A 22,411-nucleotide genomic window follows, 5' to 3' on the forward strand; every position below is an offset into this window, starting at 1 on the left:
CCAATTTAAAAAATCAAATAAGGAATTCCTTTTAGGAATGGTCAGTAGATATTCACAGTGTAAAGCACTCTTAAATATTAGCAATTCAGGAGTCAAATGTATATAACAGATTGAGGGATTACACATTACTTATCTCTTTCCAGTGGAAGTTCCACAGAAGAAATGCACAGGATATTTTAGTTTACAGAACACCAACTTTTTTTCCCAGATCTCAGTAAATCTGATCTCCCTCTCAGATCAGCCAGGCCTGCTGAATAACTCTGGGCAATAAACAACACATGATATTCCATATCTGATTTTTCCCTCTCTAAAGTAGAATGATGTATTCATAGGTACTGACATATAAAATCCATTTAAAAGGAGACTGCAAACCTAGCCAGTCAACTACTTCACTATTCTGCTACAGGTAAAATGTTCAAAATGACTAAAGCTTCCTACAAATACACAGCAGCAGCTTCCACTCACTCTAACAAACCTTCCCAAAAACAAACTGACAAAAACCAGTTCTGCATGGAGCATAAACAAAGTTTCCATCATGTATTTTCAGTTTCCAGCAGTGCTTCGCTCACACACAGGGATTTTTGTCTTTAGCTTAATGCTACAAAATGCAACAGTGGGAATTATGCTGGTGATTAAATTAATACCTCACCTCTAAGCTGTTCTTTACTAATCATTCCTCATAATCTAAACAACTGGAGAATAAACATCTAAAACAGTAAAAAGGTGCATTTGATTGCATCATGAAGCACTGACTCTACTGAAAAATAAGTGATCACAAGGAAATAACCATGTGTCTCTTTTTAATTTAAAAATCTCAGCAAGCTCAGCAAGCAGAACATGTAACAAGCACTAAAGACAAATTTATTTCACCACAACAGCACCTGCCACTGCTTGTGCCAAGCTGCTTGCCATGAAGAGTACAAGTGCACAGAGAAAGGTGGCAGTGGAGTGTAAAACAGCAGTTCTCAGACCTTGAAAATGTATTATGCCAATTCTAAGCACTGCTTGAAGGGATACAGCACAAGCAGCAGCTTTGCTTGTATTTACAACACACAAATCACAAATGCACAGATGTATTCCTGTGCCCAGTCCTTGCTAAAGCAGCTTTAGCACAGTAAAAGCAGCTCTGTCAAACAGGTAATGATTTTAATGTCTTTCCTTTTTATTTAAACAAAAGGAAGCTCCTTAGTCAAGCAAAGGGTTAATTCCTTTGAAACAGATTGCAGCCAAGGTTTTACCAACATCTGTTGATGAACAATCAGTTGTACAGAAAGCATAAAAAGAATAATTGGTAATTTGTCAAACCTTTTCCACATCCGATTACACTGAAGTAATAACTCACTAAAAAAACCTTCTCCTCTATTCAGGCCCTTCCTTTGCAGAGCTATTATTATTTCTGCATTATTTTATGTTGTTGATCAGTGTTAATGCTTTAAGGGATGCTGGAATTGCTGGGCAAGGCAAACACTGGCCAGAGCAGTTTTTTCCTCCAAACCCACTGAGATGTCATTCCACAAATGCTGTTTGCAGTGCTTCTGCCACACAGTGTTCACAGGAGGAACAGAGCCGCTTCTTGCTCCCTGTTTGCCTTCATCCTTATTTGAAATCATGCAGAGCAAATAAATTTCACAGATTTCAGTAGCTTTTAAAATATTAAAAATATTTTAAGCACGTATTTTTTCTCTTTCACACTAATAGCAATGGCTTTAAAGGGGGCAATATTTGGCACAGAGCAGGTGATGCTGTTGGTGCTGGTGGCCATGAGGAGTGAAAACATCTAGCACAGCATGGCTCAGGCCTGCTGTCAGCAAAGTGAGGAGGAGAAGGAAGGCAAAAAATCCCCAGCAAACCCTTAAAATCTTTGCAAGTCTCCCCACTCGTCACTGCCTATGAAATTGCATTGATTTTAGAGAAGCTGGCTTTCATTTCACCTCTAAACCAGCTCTACTTGAACTGTTTACATTCCAGGGACAAAAAAGCAAAGAATTTTGTTCAATCAAAACATGACTGGCCTAAATCAACTTTTCTTTCTGTGTTTTGAGTATTTCCATAATATTCTGTAGCATTTCCTCACTAGGTCACGTCTGGCTTAGCAGCCAATCTCTCAGACATACTCACTGAATTGGATGTCAGTGGAGGTTAAAATACACTGCTGAATTTCCATGAAACCAGAGAAAACAAGGAAGGGCTGATTCCCTGTCCTGTCTATAGCATTGATTTCTCCAGCAAGAGCACCAAATTCTGCATGATTTGGAACCTGTACTATAGTTTAAATTCCCCATGATTTGAAACCCATACTATAGTTTAAATTCTGCATGATTTGAAACCTGTACTATAGTTTAAATTCCCCATGATTTGAAACCTGTACTATATTTAAAAGCACTTATATTACAGAGTGGACTCCACAACACAGGCAGGTACAAGTATTCAGTGAAAAGGGCCAGAACCCAGAGTCAGTGGCTACACAAGCAGCTTCAGCAGAACATCTTGGATTTTTATGCCTAGCTGATTAAACTATGTAATTATTCCTGTCCACAGCAACAGCAGAAACAGCCTTCCATTCCAGGCATAAATTAATTCTTTATGGTTTGTGGGAAGATCTTCACATTTCCAAGAATCAGTCTCCTGAAAACACTGGGCAAGTCTAGGAGCACATCAGCAGCTGGTATCAATTGTGGTAACTACAGCAGCTTTGTGATGATTGCACTGTTTCACACTGAGGATCTTCCTCACAATTTAATGTGCATCAACAGGGATCAGCATCACTGGTGTGACCACTGTGGATAATTAATCACCCTGAGTAGCTGCACAATCTTGAGGCTACATTATGGACAAATAGGAAGGAGGAAAGTTGGGTGTGCACATGGGGAAAAAGCCTTCAGAAATTGTTAAACGCTGTGTTGGGTTTGCAGGGACAGGTTTTGGCTTCTGTGAAAAGCTGTAAAGGCTTCCCCTGTGTCTGGCAGAGGCAATCCCTGGAGGCTCCAGGGCAGACCCACCACTGCTAAATCAGAGCCAGTCAGGAAGGGGAGCAACATCTCTGATAACGGATTTTAAAAGGACAAAAAAAAGTTATTGCACAAAAGTTATTATTCTCAACAGAGAAGAGCAGGCTGAGAACATGAGAGGAACAGCCCTGCAGACACCCAGGGCAGGGTGAAGGAGGGGCAGGAGCTGCTGCAGGAGCTGGAACTGAGATTCCCCTGCAGCCCCTGGCGAGGCAGCTGTGACCCTGCAGCCCAGGGAGGGCACAGGGATGCACAGACCCACCTGCAGCCCATGGAGGGCACAGGGATGCACAGAGCCACCTGCAGCCAGGGAGGGCACAGGGATGCACAGACCCACCTGCAGCCCATGCAGGGAGGGCACAGGGATGCACAGACCCACCTGCAGCCCATGCAGGGCACAGGGATGCACAGACCCACCTGCAGCCCAGGGAGGGCACAGGGATGCACAGACCCACCTGCAGCCATGCAGGGAGGGCACAGGGAGGCACAGACCCACCTGCAGCCCATAGCACCGCACCCCATGGAAGAGTGGCCCACATCACAGACATTCATGGACAACTGTTGCTCATGAAATGGACTCGTATTGGAGAGGTTCATGGAGAGCTGCCCTGTGGGAATCACCCCATCCTGGGGCAGGGGAAGGACTCCTCTCCTGAGCAGCAGCAGCAGGAACAACTGTGATGAACTCACCATAACTCCCATTCCCCATCTCCCTGTGCTCCTGTGGGCATGAGATAGAGCTGGGAAGGAGGGAGGGATGGGGGCAAAGTGTTCTTAGGTTTTATTTTCATCTCATTATCCTGCTCTGTTTTTCTTAGCAATAAATGCAATTAATATCCCCGAATTGAGTGTGTTTTGCCCATGACAGTATTGGTTGAACAACCTGCCCCAGTCCTTATCTCAAACCATGACCATTTGTTATATTTTCTCTCCCATGCCCAGATGCAGAAGGCAGTGAAGAGAGCAGCTCTGGTGGGTGCCTGGCATCCAGCTAGGGCCACCCTAAAATAGTAATAATAAATAAATAAATAAATAAATAAATAAATAAATAAATAAATAAATAAAGTATACGTATCTATTTTTAAGATAGATAGATAGATAGATAGATAGATAGATAGATAGATAGATAGATATAGATATCGTACATATAAATCTCTATTGGCTCAGGAGGTCTCTGTCCCTAAAACTGTTGAAGCACAAAAGCACCCCTGGAAAAATGTCACTAAATATTAGCTCTATTCTCATACTCATATCTTTGAGCTGTTGGTGGAAAATGACTCGAGACTGCATGAAAGTCTTTTGAATACATGCATTTAAAGGGATCCTGAAGTCCTGCCATGCTTCTGTCCAAACTAAGAGTGTTTTGGGGCTTTTATTACAGAGAAAAATCACTCCTTTCCTCAAGAATTTCCCTTATAATTCTCTAACATGTTGCTTTGACAGAGGCTGTCCAATAACGTTTGTTCTTACCGTAGATGTAGGAAACTCCAACAAGCTCAAAGATGGCAATGATGACAAGAGAGTAGGAGGCTGCATAAGTGTCCACAAGCTGCAGCATGTACATTCCACCCTGGGGAGAGAAAGAGAGAGGATTACCCGTGGCACTGAGGCAGGACAGGAGCAGGAGCCAGGGCAGCACCCACACCTCAGCTGGAGCCAGGCTCCTCCTTCTGGCTCAATGAATAGCAAACCCAACAGGAAAAAAGCAGAGGGCACACCTGATTCTGCTACCTAGCACAGCTTGGGAGGACTTTGAATTCAGTCCTTCGAGATGCAGGACTGAACTGTGATCAGAACTCCCACCTGCGGTGTCTCAAACCACATAATACCACAACAAAATCAAAATCTTCATTGGAAGCACAACTGCCATAATAATGAGTCCAGTTCATCTGTTTGGAAAGGATTTAATATCCTGTCTACACGATGGAGTTAAGCAGCACAATTCAAGTGAATAAAGGACTGAATCCTTCCCAGGCTTTAGGACAGCCTAAAAAAGCTGGGCTGGTAGGTGGTGAGGTAAGGGGGAAGAAAAGAAAGAAAAAGGGGTGGAAGGATGGATAAAATCTTAAGATTTTGTCCATCTCATCTTGAAATTATATATCATGCTGAAGGTATTAGTGAAGAAGACACTGAAGTTTATCAGTAGTAGATGGGAATTCCAGTATTAACTCCACAGTTTGCAGAGACCATCAGTATGTGTCTAGTCTCAGAGGAAAGGCACTCAAAACAGGCGTGCATATTCATATCACATTCAAAATTGGGGGTTTTTTTTCTTTATTCATAGAATGGGTTGGGAGAAACATTAGAGATTATTTCATTCCAACCCCCCTGCCATGGGCAGGGACACCTCCCACTATCCCAGGTGGCTCCAAGCCCTGTCCAGCCTGGCCTTGGGGCCTTGGGCACTGCCAGGGACCCAGGGGCAGCCCCAGCTGCTCTGGGCACCCTGTGCCAGGGCCTCACACCCTCACAGGGAAGGATTTCTTCCTAATGTCTGATCTAAACCTGCCCTCTGTCAGTGTGGGTTGAATACTTTATTTATTACTATTACTGTACTATATATATATATATATATATATATATATATATATATATATATATATATATATAGTACAGTAATATATATATATACACACTATATATATACAGTACTATATATATATACACACTATATGTACACTACGTATACATATACTTTATATATACATACTTTATATATATAAAAAGTATAGTAATAGTAATAGTATTTATTTATTACTATTATTGTTTATTTATTACTATTACTGTTTATTTATTACTGTTACTATTTATTTATTTATTGCTATTATTACTATTACTATTATTACTATTACTAATTTATATATTTATGACTATTACAAAATATTTATTTTTCGGAGATGTTTGGCTAGAGAAAATTTTAAAGACCTGATTCTCAGAAAGGCTTGAACAGCAATGTCTTTTAAGAATATCTCAGCCAGAGCATCCTTTTTGTTTGTTTGTTTGTTTGTTTTTAATAACGTTTTCAGACACAGAATGTATCACTTGTGGCAGAATTCAGAACTCAGCCGAACATTTTGCAGCCTGTGCAGGAGAAAAGCAGCCAGCAGAGGGGGACTGGGGCCAGGCAGCGGTGCTCAAAGGCAGTGTGGTTACCTGAGTGATCATAGGAAAGCCCATGATGAAGAAGGACACGCAGCAGCCCAGGGTGAACAGAGCCTTGTGTGTCCGCAGGTACTTGGGGAACTCGTCTGACACCGAGGTCACGATGGTTTCGATGGTGGCAAACTGAAACACAAACCAAAGGGTTCATTCCAATGCACACACAGCAGAGAAAACATCAGAATTTGAACATTATTTTGAGTCCTAGGTGGTAAATGCTCAGATGGCAGCACCAAAGCTCTGCCAAAATGATTTCAGCCTTGATGACCTTACTGCATTCCTCCTTTTTCATGAGTCACTGCTCACATGTGTCACAGACATCTTTTAAGGAAAATCCTTTCCTTAGGATTTTTCCTCCTGAGAAGCTGGGAGGCCTCAGGAACAAAATGCAAACAATGGTTATCTGCTGCTGTGGAATGCAACAGGTGCATCTGTGATTGCTCTCATGTGGTTGTTTGTAATTAATGGCCAATCACAGTCAGCTGGCTTGGACAGAGAGTCTGGGACAGAGCCTTTGTTATCATTCCTTCCTATTCTTAGCTAGCCCTCTGATGAAATCCTTTCTTCTATTCTTTTAGTATAGTTTTAATGTAATATATATCATAAAATAATAAATCAACCTTCTGAAACATGGGGTCAGATCCTCATCTCTTCCCTCATCCTCAGACCCCTGTGAACACCACCACACACATGGGAAATAGCAATCAACTGCACAGTCCTCCAAACAAATAAATAGGAAAATCAAAAGGAAAAGAATGGGACACAAAAGCAGTTTACCATGGTATCTAATCCAAGAGTTAGGAGCATCAAAAAGAATATTATAGCCCAGAAGGGAGAGAGGGGGAGCCTTGTTAAGGCTTCTGGGTAAACCACAAAAGCAATCCCAGGACCTAGAAATAAGACAAATAAAGATTATCAGATTCAGTCTTTCCTATTTACAAAAAAGTTTAAACATTGCAGAGTTTAGCATTACCTGATTGATTTCTATTTACACTGTAAATTTCAAATCACTTAGTCCAACTTTCCAAGCAGAATGCATATTCAACCAGTATACAAACAAACTGATCCAAAAGTTTTTAAAAATAGCAAAAATTGCACACTGCAGCAATGTTTCTGTGATCAAATTCCTGCCACCTCCCTGCCAATTAGCAACCCATGGCAAACATCCACACCTCAGTGCTGCAACATGAATGGAAATGCAAATACTCTTCTTCAACTCGTTGCCACGCTCTTAAATGAGGAGAGAATATAAAATATATGCCCAGAGATCTGACAGCAGACAGAAGGCAACAACTACTGTGATTCTAAAAAAATCCACAAGAAAACCCAAAATAATGCAGAGCGCAAGAAATAAGGAGATGGATTCTTTTAAACTTAAATCAGGAATTTTCCATCCTTTTGGTTGTTTGTCTGGGCTTTTCTTTTGGTATTTTTTTTAATATATATATTAGTCTTTAATTTCTATTGATCATAAAGAAAAACTATTTTTGTAAGTGCTTAGATCTTTTATATATATATATATATATATATATATATATATATATGTGTGTGTGTATATATTGGGCTTTAATTTCTATTGATCATAAAGAAAAACTATTTTTGTAAGTGCTTGGATTTTATATATATATATATTGGTCTTTAATTTCTATTGATCATAAAGAAAAAGTATTTTTCTAAGTGCTTAGATCTTTTTTTAAAATACATATATTGGCCTTTAATTTCTATTTTTCATAAAGAAAAAGTATTTTTGTAAGTGCTTAGATCTTTGTATATGTATATATGTTGTGGTTTCATTTCTATTTTTCATAAAGAAAAAGTATTTTTGTAAGTGCTTAGATCTTTATATATGTATATATATTGGGGTTTCATTTCTATTGTCCATAAATAAAAAGTATTTTTATAAGTGCTTAGATCTTTATATATATATGTATATGTGTATACATATATATTTATATATATATGTATATATGTATATATATGTGTATATATATGTATATATGTGTGTATATATGTGTATATATATATAGGTATATATGTATGTATATATAGGGTTTTAATTTCTATATTTCTATTGATCATGAAGAAAAACTATTTTTGTAAGTGCTTAGATCTTTTTTTAAAATATATATATTGGGCTTTAGTTTCTATTTTTCATAAAGAAAAAGTATTTTTGTAAGTGCTTAGATCTTTATATATATATGTATATATGTATATGTGTATACATATATATACATATATATTTATATATATGTATATATGTGTGTATATATATGTATATGTGTGTGTATATATGTATATATATGTGTATATATATGTATATATGTATGTGTATATATATGGCTTTAATTTCTATATTTCTATTGATCATAAAGAAAAACTATTTTTGTAAGTGCTTAGATTTTTATATATATATATATATATATATATATATATAGGGTTTAATTTCTATTGATCATGAAGTAAAACTGTTTTTGTAAGTGCTCAGCTGTGCCTGGGAGCAGGGGCTGCAGGGCTGTGGTGGCAGCCTTACAGCAGGTGGCAGCTCCTGCCCGTTGATCCCAGCTCAGGGATGCCCCTCCAAGCTCTCTGGGATGTTTCCTGTGAGATACGAATGCCACGAGCCAAATGCCTCATGCCGAGAGAACGGGCTCCCCTCTTCATCTCTCAATTAAAGATTTCTTCTCGGCTGTTGGAGGTAAGGGCTCCGTTTAAACTCGCTGCCTGCATCTAGAAGTTTAATTAAGTCTCAGAATAACGAGTTCCCATTAATCACTCCTCTAGGAAAAGTTAAATTATAGAATATAAGCATGTCTCCAGGTCAGCCCCTCACACCTGGTAGCATCCAACCACAGGAAATAATCACAGGGAGGCAACCTCCCATTCCTTCCATCTTCCAAGATTTGGTGGGTATGAACTCTTTATAAAAGTGCATTAAAGCCAGGAAAACTCCAAGTGCTTTATATGTCTTAAAAAGTAAAATTACCTTGAAGTTTCATTTTAAAGTATAACATCTTTCAACTACACTATATATAAGGAATAATATTTTTCAGCTGTAGCTCTGTTCTTAATCAGAGACTAGAACAAAAAGAAGTTGTGCTGTCTTTCCCTCCAAGTTTCATTTGTTCACCAGATAAACTAGTTTTTCCTAAAAAGAAAACTCTAAATGAAAAAAAAAAAAAAAAAAAGTACTATGTTTTTCAGATTAATAATTTAGGAGAGGAAAAAAAAAGAAAAAAATTTAAAACCCTTTGTATTTCCGTTAACATTTTCCTTCAAGGTTTTGAAAACTTGAAGGGAGATTACGCTTCATCCCTGGAGCTGCTCTAGCAATGACTGGCACTCAGAGCCATGGTTTAGTTGGTGTGGTGGTGCTCAGCTCTACCAGTTCAGTCTCTCAGATCCCCACTAGTGACCATCTCTCTTCGCTAACCAAGGTGTTCCAATCAGCCCTTCAGAAATGTTTGACTTCTCTGTGGAGGCATCTCCTTGCTCCCCGCAGTTCAGGAGCACAATCCACCCCTCGTGCCAGATTTCTGTCACCCAAAATTCCAACCACCAGAGGTAACTTTTCCCTTGGAGAGGATTTGGCAAACAGCAGCAGAGAACAATGAGAAGGCCAATAACCATCGCAGCCTACCCTCCATCAGTCATTTACACAAAGGTTTAAAATGAGTCTCAGTTTCCTTCCTTCTCTTACCAAACAAGTCATTAAGAGGCTTTAATTAAAATCTTGACTTCCAGACTACCTTCTCCTGTGCAGAAATGCCTACACATGGCTTAGCAATCCACAACAGTTTGAAGCCATCATTCCCACCTCCAATACCAATGATACTGGAGTGATCATATATCAGATATCTGTGATCATCAACAACAGAGCTGGAAGTGCCTCGGGTGCCTGTCTGAGTAATGAAATGCCAGTGAGCCCTACCTTGGTCTGCCACAGCTTCAATATTCACTTTGAGCTCGTTTGCCATGAAGCCAATGACTGAGAAGATGACAAAGCCTGCAAATATGCTTGTGGCACTGTTGGTACACGTCACTATCAGAGTGTCCCTGCAAAAAAGCACAAGAAGCCTGTTGGGATACACACAGGGAAGGTTTTGTGTATGTATTTGTATTTCAGGGGTTTCTCATCAGCACACACAGCTTGTGGGGGTGCTGGTGAAGGCACATTTTACACTCCTCAGGAATCAGCTCTGCAAGCTTCCATCACCCACGTGCTGTGCAGGAACCACAGGCCCAGCACATCTGCCCTTGGCCTCTCTGAAGAACAGACAGACATGGTGTCTTGATTTCTAACACATTTTTTAACTCTTTTCCCTCACAGGACATCTGCTCTCCACAGTGGGTACAGACTAACCACTGCTGACCAGGTGAGAGGATTTTTGTCTTGTCCTTCTTGTGCTTATACACAAAATTCCAGGGTTAGCTTTCTGTACAGAGCTTGCTCAATGACCTTCCTGTCTGCACAGGGAGGATTCCTTGGTACCTTTTTCCATGGTGGTTATTATCAAAGGAACCTCAAGAAATCTACAGCTGAACATCTCACTATGCTGGGTATGTCAAGGCTTGACAGCAAACCAGCCCTCGTGAGCCCCATCCATAGTTATTGCATCCTTAGGGATGTAATGGGATCTTTCCGTAGGATTTCTATGGGATTTTTTTTCAATAGGATTTTTCTTTAAACAATATGCATGTCCAGAGAACTTCCCCATAAACTCCTACGTCTTCAGAAAAACAAATCCCTCACTTTAAATGTTTAGGGGGTTTATGTTGGCTAGAATTGTTTATTCCTACTGCTATTGTTTTGTCAGGAAGAGAATGAAACAGAACTTGAGAAGCTGTCAAAGAATCTCACTGAGCTGGCAAACTCCTAGGACATCCAACAGAGCATGTTTAAACGGGAATTATTTTGTTTATTCTTTGGGTCTACAGAAAACAAAAATGATAGTGTGCTGTTTGGAACCATCACGTGTTAACCTTCTTCCAAAACCTAGATAGGTTTAAAATATTTCAGGTATTCATTATGAAGTCAATTTATGTAAATGTACGGCAATTATGGATTTTGGACTATGTTTAAAATCAATGTGTAACTGAAAATTACAATTGATGTATTAAAATGTAATTAATATAGAAATTGAAAGAGAAAATAGTCATACTGCATTTCAATATTCAAGGTTTTGTTGTAAAATTTAAAATATTGGGAGTAACTAAGCTTTTCTAATTATTTCTACTTTGGTCTCTCATATCCCTCCCTAACAGGTAAAGCATCTATATGGTATTAGAACTGTGATATTTTTATACTTCATTACCATGTATTCCCTTCAGTATTTTCATTAAGATCTTCCAAACTCCACAAAAGATTGTTAAGTTAGTGTGGAAAGGTAGCATGATGCTTCCTCCATTTTCTTCCCTGATATTCTGATTGCAATTATTCATAAAAAAAATAAAAAATAAAAAAAGAAGGCTCAGCAATAGCATTTTCAAAAACAGAACCCAAAGGATTGCTGGGTGGGAGTTACTGTGTATGCAACACTGTTAGCTTTCATCCATATTTTGGGATAATTTCATTCAATTACTTTTGAGCACTAGTAAAATATTTTTTAAAATTTCTTTTTAATATCCTCGTCCACATTTCTTTTTTAAGTTAAGTATTCTGAACTGAGAAGCCATAGGAGGTGGCAGTGGAAATCCCAAGGAGAGTTTGCTTTGAAGTCCTGACTGGGGAGAGTTTTTGGGCATCTCTTGGGGGAGTCCCTGTGCACGCTGCTGCTGTCCTGAATCTGCACCTCTGGCACCACAAGGATTGGCAAACTTGGCTCCAGACTGACTTTAAAAACTGTAAAACAGCAGGGAAGCACTCCACTAGTGCCACTTGCTGTTGTGTTTTCCAGCTGCAGACATTTGAGCCAGCGGGCTTTTGCATGAAAAATTATACACTGTGACTTTTTCCCATGAAAAAAATAGCTCTCAAAGAAGTGATTTTAGATTTCATAGCATGAAATAACTTTTTGCATGTAATGGGAAAAACTGGGAAAAGAAAGAACATTTAGGAGACGTAGGAATCCCATCAATGGAAGTTGCAAATTGAAGTCCTGCATGTTTCACTCTGCTGATGGGCAGTCCTCCAGCAGAGCTGCCAAGTGATTCTGTCTCATTTTCCTGACACATCCCAGGCTGCCCTTCAGCCTCAGCCCCCTGATTCTGAAAGATTTATTATTAATAAAATAATCCTCTGAAGTTCCTGAGCCAGCAGGAACTCTAATAAGCCTAAATGATCACCTTGAGAATAGTAGATTAGGATCTGGGGAGAGTTAAAAATACACAAAAATGGTTAAATGTAAACGAAATGCACACACACACAAAATAGGAAAGGAAACAGAAGAGAGGAAAAGAGAAAAATACAAGAGAGGAAAAAAGGACAAAAGGGCAGCAGAGAATAAAAAAGAAAAGGGAGAAAAAGACAAGAGATAGGGGTCTTGCAAACCATATTTCTGGAAGATGAAGGATAACTGGTTTTGGACAAACCTGTTCAATAACACAGATGTATTTCACTCTTACACACCTGTAGCAGTTATTGTGGAATTTGTTGTATGAAGAGAGGGTAATTAGACCTCCCCATGCTGCAGATAAGGAGAAGAAAATCTGAGTGGCAGCATCCTTCCAAACCTGAAAGGAAAGAAAATGAAAGAGTGTTAAACCAATGGATGTCAACAGAATATTTAAAAGCAAAATCCTGCCACTAAATACATCAGGCTCATTTGATAAGGAGCACTGTTCTTGTTGAGTCCATCTGAAAGGACACTATAAACCTTGCTGTACATGGGAGGCACAAATATAAAACCCATATTGTTTGATACTTATCCGTTCAAATACATTCAGAAACAAAAAATACAAGTCAAGAGGGAAAACCTGCATCAGATACTGATGTTTTCCTAACAGTGACCCTAAATAACACTTTACCCATGTAAGATGAAGAACAAGTTTCCACAGATGACAACGCCACTTCTGCACATGGAAAATGCTTGCAGCAGACCCCAAGAGATCTGGGATTTATTATTACTATTATTATTATTATTATTATCATTATCATTATCATCATCATCATGCCTATGTATTATAGATTATTGTATATTATATTATATTATATTATATTATATTATATTATATTGTAGTATATTGTAGTATATTGTAGTATATTGTAGTATATTGTAGTATATTGTAGTATATTGTAGTATATTGTAGTATATTGTAGTATATTGTAGTATATTGTAGTATATTGTAGTATATTGTAGTATATTGTAGTATATTGTAGTATATTGTAGTATATTGTAGTATATTGTAGTATATTGTAGTATATTGTAGTATATTGTAGTATTATATTATATAACAATATATAGCATATATATGAAATATATATCTTGATATAGAATATATTATTTATCCCCCAGCAGCTGTGAGTGCAACAGCAAACCCACCATAGCATCAATGAGCTTCTCCCACTTGGGTGTGATGAAGTACCAGATGCCATCCCCAGCTCCAGGCAGAGTCACTCCCCTTATGAGCAGGATGATGAGAACCACGTAGGGGAACGTGGCTGTGAAGTACACAACCTGCACAGGGCAGAGAAGAGGTTACTGAGAGAGTAAAAAGTGAGGAGGGGAAATGGAAATGCCACTGTTGCCGAAAGAAGGCAATTACTCAATCTCAGAGACAGCACTCAGGGGATAAACTAAGAAAACAGCGGGGAAAATTTCCCTGGAAATCTGAAATTTTACAGCTCTTCTTGCTGCTGGGAGTAGGAATAACATCAATAACAGTGGTAAGAGTTGGAATTCCAGATGGAGAAGGGAAGAAGATTCCTCTCTCCATCTGGAGAGGAACAGTAGGGATTTAAAGCTAAAGGGAAAATCCCACTTTTGATCATTTCCCAGAGGGAACTATCCCAGTTCAGCGGAAATTAAATGTGAAATGCCATTTAGTAACACATTTCTGTAGTTTTCTTCTATATTTTTCTGTATTTAACTAAAAAAAAAAAAAAAAAAAAAAAAAAGCCTGAAGGATTTTTATTACTGTTTGTACCTCTTAATAATTACATATCACCATGATGATAGCTGTGGTCCAAATTCAAAAAAAAAGGAAAGTCTGCAGTTAGCTAGACAGACCTGATCATCATGGAGTCTAAATACACAACAGTGGCTGTGTGTTTAATGTTCTAATAATTATCTGGAACACAGCTCAGATAAAATGGTTGGATTATAGACAGGTAAGCTTTACACTTAGATATTTGAAATTATTTTGTGTTTAATGTTTTAATAATTATCTGGAACACAGCCCAGATAAAATGTTCAGATTATGGCCAGGTAAGCCTTACACTTAAATATTTGAAATTAGTTTTTGTTTTCACATCAACGTCTGGTCCTAAACAAAACAGAATCATACCAACACATGATGGAATTGTATCACAGAATGATTTGGGACCTGAAAGATCATCTCATTCCAGCCCCTGCCATGGGCAGGAACACCTTCCCCTAGGCCAGGATGAGCCAAACCCAGCCCAGCCTGGCCTTGGACATCTCCAGGGATGGGGCAGCCACAGCTTCTCTGGGCAGCCCTGCACGACCTCACCACCTTTACAGAGGAGATTTTCTTCCCAATCTCTTCAAACTCTGGGACCAGCTCCAGAAAATTATTCCCATCTCCATTTCCACTGTCTTTATCCCAGGAAATAGCCACTTGTGTTGATCACACACACACACACACCCACACTGAGCTTTTTTTAAAAATTCAGCTCTGGTTTTCAAATATGTTGCTCAGCATCCTAATTTACATCCCAATTTCCTGGATTCCAGTGAAATGAGAGATGACTGCAGAATATTTATGAAGAAATTAATAAATCCTTCCCATGCAGACTAGGGAAGGCTGCAAAGTACCATTTGTGTCATCCCACTGCTTAGTGCAGCTGAAGAGTTCATTTTAAATTTATTGAAGGTTGGAGAAAAAATATCAAACAAAAATAGTTTCTGTTTTGACTGTAAAGGAAAAGACAGAGAGGAAAAAGGCATTTCAATTAATACTTAGTCATTTACTGAAAATATTTTCAGTGATTCATCCCTTAAATGAGAGTGTGAGTCCCTAAAACCCAGCACCCTGCTTTCCTGTGAGTGTACAGTCACAAACATTGTTCTTACTTTTCCTGATGATTTGATTCCTTTAGCAAGGGAGGCATAAACAATCACCCAGGCTAGGAAAAGAGATAATGCCAAGGGCCATCTAATCTCGCCAGGATATTCAATCCCTGCTGAAATCTTCAATACAAAGTACCTAAGAATAAGAAGGAAAAAAAAAGAAATTAAAAAATTTCGGAAAAAAAATAATGGAAGAAACCACAGGCAGCAACTCAGTGCAAATTCCTTTTTTGTTCTGCCTCAGTGTCCCCAGCAGTTTCTCTAGATGGTTCCAGTGATTCTCACCATGTATTATTTTATTTATCTGCATTGCAGTAGTAGATAAAACTGCCGGGCATGGGCCAACACCCCAGCTGTGCTAAACACCACAGGAACTGAAAACAAGTAATCCAGCATTTCCGTTCAGCTCTCATCATTCCGAAGCACAAAAAGAAAAGAACATCATTTGCTGCCCTTCACTACTGCATTTCTGGTTTTCCAAGCCATGTTCCAGTGGATTTTACAGAAAGAGCAACATAATTTTTCTGAACAAAGAAAGATCTTACTTGAAGTATTCTTCACTCCCACTGACAAATGTTTTGTTTCCTTCCCTGGTGAAGTTAACCATGGTTAGATTTGGATAGGCACTCATACAGAAAGTAGAGTTCTTGATTTGTATTTTTGGGTGGTCGCCAATGATGCAGGAATCTAGGAAGAAATGAGGTGAGGGAACAGAAAAATAAAGCGCACAGATTAGTTGTTGTTGTTGTAAAACGACAAGAATGCATTAGATCGCACCTAATTACTTGAGCTTTTGTTCAGTTGTGACACCTTTTCCAAAAGGTCGTTGACTAGATTAACTTCCTTTCGTTTTCATGCCATCGTGTGTTTGGGACCGTTTGCAGAAACGGGTTTTGTTTTTTCGTTTAAGAGAAGCTTCTCTAAAGACAAATAATTCGTCTTTAGCAGGCACGCCAGGCTGCCAGCTATGGCATTTTGTTGCCTACAATGAGTTTTCCTCCGGGGGGAAAAAAATCGGCATTTTTAAAGCATTTAAATTAACAAATCTAATCTATGCTCAGTAAGGAGAATTTTAAATAAAAGCAGAGGGAAATGCCCATGGGACACAGATCACACGGACTGTTGTTCCCCAGGGCCGTCCCTGGCATCTCCCAGGGGCGCAGCTGAGCTGCAGAAGCCTCTGGAAAACACCACGGCCACGAATTTCCAAACCAAACCCAACCCACCACCAAAAGGAGAGTACAAGCGCGTCCCGCCTTACCCAGCAGAAGTTTGTTTTTGTCCTTGCAGTCGGGCGTGTTCCAGGGGTTGCTGCAGGAGGCCCAGGGCAGCACGGGCACGAAGGAGGCGAACAGGTAGAAGAGGGTGTAGCAGAGGATGATGTTGTAGTAAATGGCTATCAGCACCGAGATGATCAGCATGGCGATGCCGCAGCCTGCGGACACACGGGGCGACAGCACGGAAAGCCATCAACGCGGGCGGCTGCCGAGCAGCGAGGCTCCTCTGGTGCGGGACAGACGCGGGGACAGCGACGGGGACAGCGACGGGGACAGCCCGCTGCGGGAGGCAGGGATGGAGGGAGGGGTGGATGGAGGGATGGATGGATGGATGGATGGATGGATGGATGGATGGATGGATGGATGGATGGAGGAAGGGATGGATGATGGATGGAGGGATGGAGGCAGGAAGGGATGGAGGGAGGGATGGAAGGATGGATGGATGGAGGCAGGGATGGGTGCAGGGACGGATGCAGGGAGGCAGGGATGGATGCAGGGAGGGATGGAGGATGGAAGGACGGACGGACGGATGGAGGGAGGGATGAAGGGATGGAGAGAGGGGTGGAGGGAGGCAGGGACGGATGCAGGGACGGAGGGTGACCCCGGCATGCGGCGGGGCGGGCCCGGGCGGCTGCAGCCATGCGGGAGCCCCAGCACGGGCCATGCTCCCGCCCCGGCGCTGCCCCGCTCACCTTGCAGCGCGGGGATGGCTTTCCACACCGACACGGGGCCCTGACTAGCAAACTGCCCCAGGGACACTTCCAGGAAGAAAATGGGGATCCCAGCTAGAGCCAACATCATCAAATAGGGGATGAGAAACGCACCTTGTGAGGGCGGGGGGAAGAGAAGAGAGAGCAACCTGAATCACCCCGTGATATGGGGACAACTTAGTCAAGACATTTTTCTAACTTTTTAAAAATTTTTTCTATTAAAATGTTTCGGTTTGTTATCGATTCCCGCTGCCGACAGCCTCGGAAGGGGCGGAGGGGGGAAGAAGGGCGTCAGCTTTCTACATTTCCAGCGTTTTCTACAGACAGGAAATCCTCATTATTGCTAAATGAGTCTTTAACACCTCCCACTTGGAAGTGTCTGCGTATAAAATGAAAAGAAAAAAAAAGCTCACAATGTTAAAACAGTTCTTTAAAATTGCCTCTCCCCTCGCAGGAAAGGGCTGTCACGGGCTGTACAAAACTGCTTTCCATGATCACAGCACCGCTCCCCTCGGCTGAGAGCCCTTTGGCAGAGGGAAGGGGTTTGCAGCTGCAGGGCTTTAACCCAGTGACATCCACGGACTCTCCGTTTCAGTAAGAGCCTCTGGTGGGAGAACCCTGCAAATCAACTCCTTCTTCTTCTTCCCCTTGTAACCTGCAAACGGCATAGCCCCTCTTCCAGCTTCTCCTCTGCTCAGCCCACCGACATTCACTCTATTTCAAACGATCCTTTTTCAATCGGATCGTGGAGAGATTTAAAACTATTCCCCCGAGGCTCAGGAAATAACGGGGTGTCTCCACTCGGGATCCCGACCCTGCAGTCCCTCCTGTTTCCCCACGGCCCCGGTCGCGGGTTCGCAGCCCGTGTGTGACCGAGGGAGGGCAGGGGGATCCGGAGCCCTGCCCTGCGCTCATCCCGCCCCTCCGCCCCCCTCCCTCTCGGCCAGCGCCAATTGCAGGTGTTTGTTTAAGGAAAGCGCTCCCTTTTAAGGAAATCTCCTCTGTCAGGGCTTTCCTGCTTCCAGAGGTGACCACCAAAAAAACAAAAAAAAAAAAACCAACCAAAAAACCACCAAAAATAACGCCAACAAAAAAAACCCCAAACCAAATCAAACAAATAAAGCAAAACAAAACAAACAAAAAAAAACCACAAAAACCCCCCACCAAAACAAAAAATTACGCGAACAAAAAACCGCAAATCAAATCGAACAAAAAAAAACAAACAAAAACCACCAAAACCAAAAATAACGGGAACAAAAAAAACCAAATCAAACAAAAAAAAAAACCCAAACAAAAAACCACCAAACCCAAAAATAACGCAAACAAAAAAACCCCAAACCAAATCAAATCAAGCAAAAATTAAAAAAGCAAAAAACACCAAAACCAAAAATAACGCGAACAAAAAACCCCAAACCAAATTAAATTAAAAAAAAAAACTACCAAAGAACACCAAAACAAAAAATAACACACACACACACACAAAAAAAAAAAAAAAAAAAAAAAAAAAAAAAAAAAAAAAAAGAAAAAAAAGACGGGGAAAATAAGCAACAAAAAACCCAAACCCAACCAAACAGAAACAAAACCAACCAAACAAAACCACCCCAGACAAATGTTTCCCCAGGGTGTGTGACGGTCCCAGGTGCCCCCGCAGCCCGGGGCTGGCTGCCCGGCCATGGGAAGCCGCCGGCCCCGCTTCCCTCGTGTTTCTCCCCGCCAAAAGGCCGGGACCGGCTCAGCCCCGCTCGGTAGCGCAGGTAGAGAGACAGGAAAAAGCCATCATACCTCCCCCATTCTTAAAGGCCAGGTACGGGAACCTCCAGACATTGCCCAGCCCCACCGCGTAACCCACCATGGAGAGGATGAAATCCAGCTTGCTGGACCAGTTCCCTCGGGCTTTATTTTCATCCCCCACATCGTCTTCCTAAAAATGGGGGAGAAAAGGTGGGGGGAGAGCAGAGAGAGAGATGGGAGAGCAGCCCCGTTAGCACACACGGGCCCGGTGTGTGGGCGCCCCTGCGAGCCCCGGGCCCCGGCCGCGCACAGGCCTCTCCTTTAGGGAAAAATGCGCGAAAAAGGGGTTTAAACACGGCCCTGCACAGAGCGCTCGGGGAGGGTCTCCCTGCTCCTGATCCCCATCGCCTCCCCTGGGGCTGGAAGCGCTCGGTGGCCTCTGGAGGGTCCGGAGGGAGCGCCCGTTCCCGGCCCAGCCAGGGGCAGTGGGAATGGCTTTTACTGCCCCTGGAGGGTCAGGAGCAGTGAAGGCTCCCGGCCCAGCCAGGAGCAGTGGGAATGGCTTTCACCGCAGGCCTGCAGGGTAAATGCGGGTGGGCAGCAGGAGAGGGGCTGTGGGGAGCGGAGAGCGGCGCCTGCTCGGCCCCGCAGCATCCCCTCCCTCCCGGGACCTCTTGTGGCATTGCTCCGCTTGATTTCCCCCGAGTTTTGGTTACGGGGTGCGAGGCACGCAGCCCCCGGGGGTTTGGGCAGGCGGAGGAGCCTGAGGAGGGGAAGGGCAAGGCGCCCTTCAGGCGTGGACAGGAGCAGCGCTCATGTGAGGATGTGCGGGTCAGAGCCGCGCTGCAGCCGCAGGCAGGGCTCAGGAGCCGGCCGGGATGACACGGGATGCTCGTTCGCAGTTCTAGTACATCGTGAGCACCCGCAGCACCGCAATTCATCCTCAGCGCTGACCGCTGGATCCCAGATCCTCTCCCCGCTTCTTCCTCCCCACTCCCTGCGCCACGGGCCCATGCCCGGCTCACGGCCACCTGAATTCAGAACTTCCACCCCAAATCGGTGCCGAGCGGCGAAGCCTCTCCCACCCGAGAGCCTGCGAGGAGACAACTCACCCCCTCCACTGTGCCGGGGAGGACGGAGGTGTTGCCGTCGGCGCCCAGCACCACGGTGCTCTGGCTCAGGGTCGCCCAGGCGTTGCTGTGCTCCAGCGAGCCCTTGCCGAGGCCCAGGGCAGCGTTCCCGTCCGTGCTCTGCAGAGCGGGGATTTTGCAGTGCGGGATCGCAGCCGGCCCGGCTGTCCCTGCCCCGGGATTGCCCGGCGCGCAGGGGAGGCTCTCCGCAGATTCCCTCCGGACGGCGGAGTTGGCTTGCGCCGGGGTGCTGCTCAGCTTGCAGACCCCCACTTTGGTCCTCTCCAGCTCGCTGGGTTTCGCTTCCTCGGAGAGAAAGGCTTTGCTGTCGTTGGACAGTGACCGGGCAAGGCTGGCGGCGGCGGCCGCTGGCACAGGGGCGTTTGGCGGCTCATTTTCGCCTCTCGCAACTCCCGCACCTTCGTTGGGTCCGGGAGCCACCGCTTCAGGGTTATTCACGAGCTGCTTGCTCATATCCCTTTGACTGGCGTAATCCTAAAATGAGAACGTCACATATTTTACCAAAAGGAGAAGAAAGGGGGGGGGGGGGGGGGGGAAGTGCTGGCGCTGCGGAGATTACACGAATTTTTTGCCCTCGTGCAGGAAACGCATGCGCCAGAAAATCGGGATACAGGAGTGTTGCAGAATTTCAGGAGCCTCCTGCTTGCCCTCCCATTCCACGTTAATACTCTGGGGGGAAAAAGAGCGCGGTACACAAAGAACCCTCACCACAAACCCCCCCAAAAACCCCCAGCAACAAACTTCAAACAAAAACCAACACTGGCATCTGCAAACCCGTAATTCAAGTTTAAAGAAGTGTTTCTACAGCACTGCGCCGCCAGACCTCGTTAGATTTCACATCACGACTGTAGGATGCTCCCTTCCCTATCACCAGTGTAGAAAGATTCTTTAATTTTACGCCCCATTTCCTTTCTGTCATTCAACAATGCACATCGGCCTTTTTTTTTTTTTAATATATATGAGCAAGAGACAAGCTGCCCTGTAGGCAACCGGGGATGTTAAAAAACAAGTGAAATAGTGCTGGTGAAGATTTCTGAGCTGGCTGCTACGCTTCAAAGCCCGCCAGCAAGAGAGTGAAATGCTAAAAAACCCAAAAACATAACCGCACTGCCACAGTGGGATTAACGCCACTAACAGTAGCTTTCCCCCATTCTTTTTCTTATCTTTCCTATTCACATAATGCTGAAGATTTTATTTAAGCTTCATTAGATAGATTACTGACGACACTCAGACACTCACCTCCACCTTTCCCTCCAGTTTAAAACCACAATTTAAAATTTATCTTCATTTTATACATTAAGCAACCTGAAGGCGAGCCTCACCTTTCCCATCAGTTTAATGTTAGCTTCACACACACCCTTTATTTTTTCAGTGTCTCACAAAACTCCCCATCACCATTTCCCCACAAGTTTTTTCTCCATCGTAATCCCACTCTCCCGGCACCGGGGATGCAGGGGCTGGGCCACTAAATGCGGGCATTTTGGGGTGCCCCCGCTCTGCCCTTCCCGCGGCATCCATCCCTACCCTCAGCACCGCGGACAGCTCCCCTTTCCCAGCGCTGAGAGAAAAAACCCCGCACTCACCATGTCTGAAAGAGCCCCAGATGGAGCCGGCAGAGGTGGAAGGAGCAGTACGGGCAATTGTCAGACTGGGTTTTGCCCAGTTCACAGCAAAGCTTTCTATACTTCCTTGGGAAAGACCGGGTTTGCGTCAGTGCATAGCAAGGTGCCCTTCGCGTGACATTTTCCTGATAATAGGAGTTTGATAAATCATTAGGCTCGGTTTGGGATTTTAAAGGGACACGGGGAGCCGGGCTGGCTGTCACTGCCGCGGCAGTGGCATTGCGTGCTGCCTGTGACTCATGTGGGGGCTGATGGCCAGCCCCAGCACGGCACAACTTTGGGAACATGTGGGAAACACGTACTGCTGCACCCAGGGCAGGGAGAAACGGGGACAGACCTTCCATTTCTGCTCCTCTTCCTCCTCCCTCTCACTGCGGCGAAACACAGCTCCCTTTCTAAAACCTGCATTTCCGCAGTTCACAGAGCAGGTGTTATAATAGCTCGTTTGTACAGGTTATCAATCTATATTATATACACATATCATACCATATATATCTATATATATATACATACATATAATCAATATATATATATATACATATAATCAATATATATTATATACATA

The 22,411-nt window shown here is 42.9% G+C and overlaps 1 protein-coding gene across 1 annotated transcript in view; it reads right to left on the bottom strand.

Annotated features, from left to right (window-relative positions):
- SLC6A5 (solute carrier family 6 member 5) overlaps positions 1 to 21,703 on the bottom strand; it is a 30,467-nt gene extending 8,764 nt beyond the window's left edge. Inside the window, exons 1-13 of the mRNA XM_059473855.1 lie at positions 21,620 to 21,703; positions 20,186 to 20,698; positions 19,125 to 19,263; positions 17,325 to 17,456; positions 16,617 to 16,790; positions 15,901 to 16,042; positions 15,359 to 15,491; positions 13,646 to 13,780; positions 12,733 to 12,836; positions 10,096 to 10,220; positions 6,945 to 7,057; positions 6,162 to 6,293; positions 4,479 to 4,578 (exon numbers count right to left, since the gene is read on the bottom strand). Coding sequence (XP_059329838.1) covers positions 4,479 to 4,578; positions 6,162 to 6,293; positions 6,945 to 7,057; positions 10,096 to 10,220; positions 12,733 to 12,836; positions 13,646 to 13,780; positions 15,359 to 15,491; positions 15,901 to 16,042; positions 16,617 to 16,790; positions 17,325 to 17,456; positions 19,125 to 19,263; positions 20,186 to 20,698; positions 21,620 to 21,703 — 2,026 coding nt within the window. The remainder of the gene's footprint in view (positions 1 to 4,478; positions 4,579 to 6,161; positions 6,294 to 6,944; positions 7,058 to 10,095; positions 10,221 to 12,732; positions 12,837 to 13,645; positions 13,781 to 15,358; positions 15,492 to 15,900; positions 16,043 to 16,616; positions 16,791 to 17,324; positions 17,457 to 19,124; positions 19,264 to 20,185; positions 20,699 to 21,619) is intronic.
- Between the last annotated feature and the right edge of the window lie 708 nt (positions 21,704 to 22,411).

This window comes from Ammospiza nelsoni, chromosome 6 (assembly GCF_027579445.1).
Source record: "Ammospiza nelsoni isolate bAmmNel1 chromosome 6, bAmmNel1.pri, whole genome shotgun sequence".
Lineage (NCBI taxonomy): Eukaryota > Metazoa > Chordata > Aves > Passeriformes > Passerellidae > Ammospiza > Ammospiza nelsoni.